Source organism: Rhincodon typus, chromosome 37 (assembly GCF_021869965.1).
Source record: "Rhincodon typus isolate 14 chromosome 37, sRhiTyp1.1, whole genome shotgun sequence".
In the NCBI taxonomy this organism is placed as follows: Eukaryota; Metazoa; Chordata; class Chondrichthyes; order Orectolobiformes; family Rhincodontidae; genus Rhincodon; species Rhincodon typus.
Window position 1 is genome coordinate 20,102,022 of NC_063368.1, and position 9,161 is coordinate 20,111,182.

General features: G+C 47.9%; 1 protein-coding gene across 1 annotated transcript in view; it reads left to right on the forward strand.

Moving 5' to 3' along the window:
* The first annotated feature begins 3,037 nt into the window (after positions 1-3,037).
* The window catches only part of LOC109923847 (endoplasmic reticulum resident protein 27), an 18,052-nt gene continuing 11,928 nt past the window's right edge, over positions 3,038-9,161 (forward strand). The window contains exons 1-3 of the mRNA XM_020523884.2: positions 3,038-3,284; positions 7,795-7,886; positions 8,807-8,944. Coding sequence (XP_020379473.2) covers positions 3,128-3,284; positions 7,795-7,886; positions 8,807-8,944 — 387 coding nt within the window. The 5' untranslated portion in view covers positions 3,038-3,127. The remainder of the gene's footprint in view (positions 3,285-7,794; positions 7,887-8,806; positions 8,945-9,161) is intronic.

Here is a 9,161-nt window from a genome sequence, read left to right on the forward strand (position 1 = left end):
CCTCCCTCCATCTCCCACAGCCCATTCTCTCTCCTCCCTCCATCTCCCACAGCCCATTCCCTCTCCTCCACTCCCCATCTTTCCTCTCTGCCTCTCCTCTTGTTCTGCCTTCATCCTCTTTCTCTCTTCTTCTCTCTACCCCACTCTCTGCATTGCCTTTCTGTCCTTTGTCTCTCTCTTACTCTCCTCTCCGTGACTCCACTTTCAGTTTGTTCCCCTTTTCTGTCTTAAGCTTTCTCCTTCACCTCCCTGTCTACTCTCATTCGATCGTGTTCTCCTTGCTGTCTCTTTGCCTCTTTCTTCCTTTGTGTCTATCTCTCTCTCTCTTTCCCCAGTATTTCTGTGCTGTGTTCTGTAAAACAATTTCTGAAGCACTCCAAGCCCAGTGTATGTGATCAAGAATTGGATGATGTGATTGAGCTGACATCCCCTAATAACAGACAACAATTTCTGTGACAATGTAATGCTGTAACAGTCATCCTTGAAGTCTATTTAAAATACAGCCTGTTGCTGATTTGCCAGCTTCATTGTAAATTGCACATGTTCTTCATCAGGTCACATGGCTACCATTCTGTTAATAAAATTTGTTTAACTTCTGTTGCTGATGTAACGTTTTTCCAGTAAATTTGACAATTCCCTCTTTAATCTCTTCTTTTAATCATTTTCAGAATCAGGTGTGAAACATACCTTTGCACTTTTCAAATAAATACATGAAGGCCTTTGAGATGGCCCGGAGGGAGATTTCGCTGAAATGGGTGCTGGGATGATGGGTTCAGTCACACACAGACTGTATACATGGTGCGGAGGTGCTGCTGGTCGACACAATCTGAAATCACACGACACCAGGTTATAGTCCAACAGGTTTATTTGAAATCACAAGCTTTCGGAGCGCTGCTCCTTCGTCAGGTGGAAGTGACGAAATAAAATCAAAGACAGAGTAAGTCACAAGAGGCTGTTTCCGCTGGCAAAAAGGTCAGGATTCTCACAGCGATAGTAGGAACTGCAGGTGCTGGAGAATCTGAGATAACAAGGTGTAGAGCTGGATGAACACAGCAGGTCAAGCAGCATCAGAAGAGCAGAAAGGCTGACGTTTCGGGCCTGGACCCTTCTTCAGAAATGGGGGTGGGGAAGGGGGTTCTGAAATAAATAGGGAGAGAGGGGGAGGCGGATAGAAGATGGATAAAGGAGAAGATAGGTGGAGAGGAGACAGACGGGTCAAAGAGGCAGGGGTGGAGCCAGTAAAGGTGAATGTAGGTGGGGAGGTAGGGAGGGGATAGGTCAGTCCAGGGAGGACGGACAGGTCAAGGGGGCAGGATGAGGTTAGTAAGTAGGAGATGGGGGTGGGGCTTGAGGTGGGAGGAGTGGATAGGTGGGAGGAAGGACAGGTTAGGGAGGTGGGGACGAGCTGGGCTGATTTTGAGATAACAAGTTGCAGGGCTGGATGAACACAGCAGGCCAAGCAACATCATAGGAGCAGAAATGATGCTGCTTGGCCTGCTGTGTTCATCCAGCCCTGCACCTTGTTGTCTCGGATTCTCCAGCATCTGCAGTTCCTACTATCTCTGGGCTGGTTTTGAGATGCGGTCAGGGGAGGGGAGATTTTGAAGCTTGTGAAGGATTGGCAAATGACCCAGTGGGAACATTGAGACAGAGTGTTGCTGTGATCTGGTCTGTGCTGCCTGAAAAGGACATTGGGGGCAATTCAACAGAACATTCAAGAGGAGGCTGGATACTGAGGGCAAGGGGTGATATGGGAAGGGCAAGTCTCCTACCACCACCACCCCACCCCCGCCCTCCCCCCCCTCCCCCACAGGCAGGAGGAGTTGGTGAGTGACTGGTTTAGGGGTTGTGGGGAGTGGAGTAGGAGCAGCTACACTGATGCAGAGTGGGACATTGACCCGTCAGTGGGAGAATGGTCGAGCCCTTCGAGTGAAGCGGGAATGCAAACTGCTTGATCGTGGAGAGCAGGCCATTCTGTGGGAGATCCCGGAGACAGGGACGTAGAGCCGGGAATCAGTGGGAGGAGGAGGCTGGGCTGGTGCAGGGTGAGAGGTGGGGGTTTGGGGGTAGGAAAGGAGGGGTGTCTGCTCCCCACAGGGCAGGGCTCCTGTCCCCCCTCCCCCCGATGAGTGTAGGACAACCCTCCACCACACCCCACCTTTCTTCCTGAGATTCTAAAACCTTTCTTCATAAAAATGGGGGTGCCCACTCTGAGCTGACTGGCCCCAATGACTGGTTACGGTGTGGACATAATGGGGGGGTGGTGGTGTGGTCAATCCCTTAACGATTTATTTAGAAACGGGAGTGGAGGGGGCTGTTATTTCTGCGCCCCCCCCCCACCCCACCCCAGCGCTCCATGGGGACCGGCCTGGGGTTGGGGGACAATGATCAGAAAATCACCTGGCCAATTATAAATGCCCCCTTCACCCCTTATTGAACAAAACCACTCTGAAGGGGGGAGGTGAATAAATCCAGCCCTCGTGGTGGGGGGGGTAGATTTGCAGGGCTATGGGGAAAGTGTCATGGGGGAGTGGGGATTGGAACTAATGGAACAGCACAGAGGGCTAGCACAGGCTCAATGCACTGAATGGCCTCCATTGCTCCACTGAAGGGCAGTGATTCCAATGGGAAATGAAACTTTGGCTTGAAGCTGCGATGGGTCTTGTCCACCATTCCTTGGCACCGAGAACAGCAAATCCAGGTTTTAGTTCCAGTTTCCCATCATCTCAAGACTTTATTTCTGCACTTAATCATGGTTAGGCCTGTTCTGTACAATATCAATTTTTACTGAGGCTCGAACCACACATTCCTGTGAGTTGATGGTGTTTTTAGCTTAGTCACAGCCTGGCGACCGTTACTAAAATGAGAATCATTGACTGTCGCGCACCCCCCCATCACACACCGCCCCCCGACCTAACCCTCCCCCTACACCTGAACAGTTCCCACAGTCACGAGCTACCCCAGTGGGAGGGGCCTGACATCTCTCCAAGGTTCAGGGTTACTCAGCATATGTTTTTTGCTGAGGGTGGGGTTGACTTTGGAGTGGGTACTGTGGGTGGGCCATAATATCAGTGCCAGGTTTCTCTGGGGCACGTCCATTGTGGAGTTGGAGCAGTGGCAGCTCGGTATGATCCCACTCGGTATGATCCCACAGACCATAATCCTCCTCACCCTGCTCTCCCCGAACTCCATCTGGGCTGAAGATGAGGCGACTATCGAGGGGGAGTGGGAAAAGAACCCCAAAGATGGGGAGAGACAATTTGAAAACCTCCGCTCCTCCAAAGGTAGGACTCATAGAAACTTGTAGCAGGCCATTGAACTCATCATGCGAAATGCTGACTCTTTGAGCGTGCATTTGTGTTTAACTGCAGATAGTTGCTTCATGTCCATAATTCTATATGTTCCTCATTGTCAAGTTCCTTCTTTTAAAATTATTTTTGAAATGGGCTTCTGGCAGATACTGACAATCACTCCCTAAGTGATCAGCTGAAGGGATTAGAGAGGGTCAGTCAAGAGGAGATTCATGTCCAAGGATTGGATCAATAAATTCTTTCTGATGTGAGAGATTCAGTTTCACTGTTGCAGTGTTCAGACTGTCAGTAACTTGTTCATTAACCATTTGCTGCCTCAATCTCCAACAGATTAAACTCACATAGCGTGGACTGCTCCAGCTTTACCCTCGGATTCTATGGGCAGTATACCCACAATCTGACCCTTGTGCCCAGCGACTGCTCTGTGGTACTCTGTGACACAGACTGGGCATCATTATAGGCATCGCTCACCATGTCCCTGTGAATAACTCACCTGAGTCACGGAGAAACCTTGGGGGGGATGGTCAAAAAACACAACACATGCCAACATTGGCAATACATGCTCCGGGGGGATGGTACACACTGTGGGCATAGAGATATAGACAGGTTAGTGAAGTGGGCAACAAAGTGGCAGCTGGAGCTTTTTTTTAATTTATTCATTTGTGGGATGTGGGCATCATTGGCTCCCCAGCATTTATTGTCCATCCCTAGTTGCCCCTTGAGAAGGTGGGGGTGAACTGCCTTCTTGAACTGCTGCAGTCCACCTGCTGTGGGTTGACCCATAATGTCCTTAGGGAGGGAATTCCAGGGTTTTGACCCAGCGACACTGAAGGAACGGCGATATATTTCCAAGTCAGGATGGTGAGTGGTTTGGAGGGGAACTTGCAGGGGGTGGTGTTCCCATGTATCTGCTGCCCTTGTCCTTCTAGATGGAAGTGGTCATGGATTTGGAAGGAAGATCCTTAGTAAATTTCTTTGGAGTACAACATGGGGAAGTGAGATATTATTTGTTGGTTGTAAGAATAGAAAAGAAGATTATCTTTTAAAACACGTGAAACTTGTAAATTTCTTGGATTTATCCTGACATGGGAAACATGTGGGTGCAGCCTGTGATCAGGAAGATAAATGGGATGTTGACTTTCATTGGGGCACAAAAATAAAGACATTTTTCTTCTGTGTAGGGCTTTGGGGAGGCAGCATCGGCAGTAGCATGGGCAGTGTCAGTCTCCAAGTCTAAGGGGGTGCAGTGAAGGGTCATTAGACTGGTCCCTGCAATGATGTCCCTGATGGGTACAAACTAGGTCAATGTTCTTTGGAGCTTAGAAGAACAAGAGGTGATTACAAGGAAACGTACAATATTCTAAAGGGAGGGGCTTGGGCAGGGTCAGCATTGAAAGGAGGTCTCTACTAAAACAGGGGGGCACAGTCTCAGGATAAAGTGGACAATCATTTTGGACCAAGATGAGAAGAGACTTGACTCAAAGGGTGGGAACAATTGGTGTCCGTTCTCCCAATGGGCTGTGGAATATATTTAAGACTGCGATTTCAGAAAAACGAGTCAGAGGGTTAGAAAATAGCCATGAAGCAGAGAATCAACCATGATGTTACAGAATGTTCAGTAGGACTCATGGGGCTGAAGGGCCTCCAACTGCTCCTGTTTCTTGTGTTCTTATACATTAATTGTTCTAACAAAACTTCATGGCACAAAACATTCAGCAGCCAAAGATTTTATACTGTGTTCACCTGCCTGGAACAATCTCCCACTCGATCTATACTCTACAGCTAAGCTACTGCCCATGAGAAAATTATAAGAAGCTCACGAGTTATTGATTTCAAAGCTAATCATTGAACTGAAGTTGGCAACATGCAACCCACAAAGAAAAAACAAATACCTGGCAGAAAGAGAGAGAGCAAGAGAGAGAGAAAAGGAAACAGAAAGAAAAAGAGAGTAAGAAAGAGAGAGCAAGAAAGAAAGAGGGACTGAGAGAGAAACAGAAATTGAAGACCTGCAGTTGTCAAGGAACCTTCAAAGAGACAAATGCTTTATAAATGGAAGTGTAATCCTCTGAGTATCTCAAGCTATGAACATAATGATTAATAAAAAGACAGCAGTCTGGGAGAGAGACATATTTGCCCCCTTTAAAGAACACACTGGGACAGGGGTTAAAAGTGACCTTCAGACCTAGCCCATGGGTGGTAGTGACGTTCTACTGAGTGAACTAGTGAGCTGTCAAGGTCACAGCTTTGGGGTTTGCCATTAAACACCCCTGCACTACAGGTAAAGAAAGGGAAACACTGTTCTCACCCTGACAGCTACAACTAGCCACTGTTTAAAGGGATCAGGCCAAAGGGATTTCAATCAACCTGCACGGGGAACAATCTCAGGATTGACAGATCCATTACCAATGTCAATGATACAGCAACATCCACTAATATGGCTGCAATGTTTGACGCGCTAGTTTTCACAGATAGGTCAGAGATTGACCCCTTCTTTAAAACTGTTTTTCAGACACACTTGTTAGGCCCAATCTGTGTGTTTGTGTGCTCAGTTATTATTTTTTCTTGTGTTCAGTAACTGATAAACTCACTGTTTTCTGAATCAAGAAAACTTGGTTAAATTGCCTTTGATGTCAGTGTGTTCCTAGAATTAGGGGAAGTTAATTTTTGAGGATTTAGAAGTTCTTTCCCTTGAACAAGCTTCAGTGAAGCACCTGTGATTTGAATTTTGCCTGGGAGACAGAAAAACCTGAAATTGTAAAAGGGGTGTGTTCTGCAGTGGAAGGGTTTATGGGTGGAAACTGTGGATGATGAAACAGAGAGATTAGTGGGAGGCAGATTAAAATTGGTTTTGGTCAGCGAGGACCTAGACCTCAGAAACTAACCAAAGGGAAGATTTTCGACAGAAAGAAGAAGTCTCCACAGTAGACTACATAGCAAAGTTCTGAGAGTAATTCTTATGAAATTGTGAAGGGGCCTGACAACAGATGAAAATGTCCCAGACAATGATGAAACAAAGAGCACATTAACAAGCCAGTACCCGAAGCTTTATGTTAGTGTTTTGCCTGATAATCATAGAATCCCTACAGTGTGGACCCTTTGCAAAGAAGCCCACCCAGATCCATTCCTGAAAACCTGCATTTCCCATGGCCAATCCACCAAACCTATGCAAAATTGGCAACGTAGCATGGCCAATCCACCTAAACTGCACATCCTTGGACTGTGGGGAGGAAACCAAAGCACCCAGAGATGGGGAGAATGTGAAAACTCCACACAGGCAGTTGCCCGAGGGTGGAATCAAAACCTGGCCCTTAGCCCTGTGAGGCAGCAGTACTAACCACTGAGCCACCATGCTGTGTGTCAGGTACAAACTTAAAAGCCCAGTTCAGTGGCTGGTACAGAATAGCTAAGAAGCTCAGCATTTGATTAGCTCAACAAAACAAAAGCAAACGTTATGTCAGGTCAATGTGAGAAAGCAACATTACCAGGAGGCCAGGCCAATCCCACTGTCCCTGACCTGGAGGATCAGAGTAGGAGCAGGGAAGAATTGCAAAGAGAAACATGGGTGAGGAGCACATTGAACTTTCTACAACCTGACTAATCAATTCAGAAACAGTGGCAAATGTAAGAACTTTTATTGACCTGCCAGGCTACGGGGCAGTGAGCAGATACAAGGCTGTGACTGTATTCACTGATTTCTCTGAGATAATCCAGGCAGCACCCCCCACCCTTAACCGCACATCTTGTGAATGTGGGAGAGGGCCATAAGGAAATCTTCCAATCAACCCAGCGCAGTGCAGTTAGCCCAGGATCGGGAGCAGATTAACCAACTGCTAAAGCACCAAACAATCCAAACAAAAACAGAAATTGCTGAAGAAACTCAACACGTCCAGCAGCATCTGTGGAGAGAAACAGAGAAGGTTGATCCTAAACTTCAGCATAATGGCTTTACCACACGACAGGCAAAGCAGTCTGAGCCTGGACTGAGAGATGCCACGCAGCTTTTGAATTAACCTGTGGCAATAAATGGAGAAAGAGGCTGAATAATGAAAAGGAGCCTGTTCCTCACCCAATTCATCTGGAACTCGGTGATTTGGGAAATCCTGCTAAGAAATTAATCAAATCGGGGAAGTCAGAATGAAACATTGCAGCTAAAACAAATCTTCCACCTCCCAGAGCTAACAGCATTGACCACATCAGAGCTTATCACATATAACCAGGTAAATTCAATCCACTAACCAGCTCATCAGGTCACAAACTAAAACCTCACGGAAAGGGTTAGGGGATTGGGTCCAGCCAATGATTTCAAAATAAATTCCATGGTCAGTACAGAGGCAGCGCCACCCTGTCGGAGGGTCAGTGCTGAGGGAGTGCCGCACTGTCGGAGGGTCAGTGCTGAGGGAGTGCCGCACTGTCGGAGGGTCAGTGCTGAGGGAGCAGAGGGATTGTTCGCCATCTGAATTATCTAATTATGAGTGTTTTACAGATGCATCTAGAAGAATTTGGTTCCTAAAAAATGTCTCGACCACTGAAGATTTTATCAATGAGGCTCGAATTTGTATCATCGGTTTTATCAAGGTCTGTAATATTCTTCATTCCCTCATTGTCAGTCTTAGTCCATCTGTGTTGTAACACACCCCAACCTCTCAGCACTGAGCTAGAGTTGTATTGTCAGAGGGTCAGTACTGAGGGAGTGCCGCACTGTCGGAGGGTCAGTACTGAGGGAGTGCCGCACTGTCGGCGGGTCAGTACTGAGGGAGCGCCGCACTGTCGGAGGGTCAGTACTGAGGGAGCGCCGCACTGTCGGAGGGTCAGTGCTGAGGGAGCGCTGCACTGTCGGAGGGTCAGTGCTGAGGGAGAGCTGCACTGTTGGAGGGGCTTTCTTTAAGATGAGATGTGATAGTAGGGCCTTGTTTCCCAGTGAATTCTGTTTAACGTGCTCTCCATTGGTAGAGTAACAAGGGTATTTGGCGCAGTAACATGTGTCTTTTACCGGCAGTATTAATGGAGATGGTTTTGTCATTGGCCTGTTCCTGTTTGCGAGCTCTTACTATGTATAAATGTTCTGCCACACGTGCTGTGGTAAACTGCTCACACAGTGACTCTCTGTGCTGGGCCATACATCAGGCTGAGAGACCGAGAGGTGCTGTGAAAGAGGTGAGCTCCTGTTCAGTATCTCGTACGCTCATGGCTTGAGGGAGTGTACCGTGACAGAGATTTACCATCTGTCCATCGCTCCTGAGGGGTTCCGTGACATTTCTTCATCAGCTGCTGTTTCTGTTTCATGTTTGTTCCACTAAACAGTAGCTGTGCCCACCTGGGAGACCTGCAGTCTGCATTCAACCTCAGTATCACTCACCAGGCGGGGAGGGGAGGGGTGGGGGGGCAGGAGAGGGGGTGGTGTGGCTGTTTGGTACAATTCCTGTATTTGCTGGCCCTGAGCAGTGAGTGTTGTGGGATTGCTTCCTTCCTAAGTTGTCCTTTGGCCATTCCCACAGGATCTGGAATCCGACGATGCAGTGACGTTTAACGACCTCGTGGACACCGTCAGGAATTTACCTTTTGGTATCACTTCAGAGAGCGCTGTCTGGGAGAAATATAACATTACCCACAACACCATCACCCTCTTCAAGAAGGTAAGAGACAGCCCCAGGTTCACCCCCAACAAAAACAAATCCTACCCCAAGCTGTTGTCACCCACCATCAGTCCAGTATCAAACGCTCTCCCTCCTGGCTCCACCTGAGTTATTCCAGGCTCAACATCAAACTGTCTCTGCTCCAGACCTCAAATACTCCCTGGGCTAACCAACCCCATCTCCCCACCCCCTCTCTCCCCATGCTAACATCTCCCCA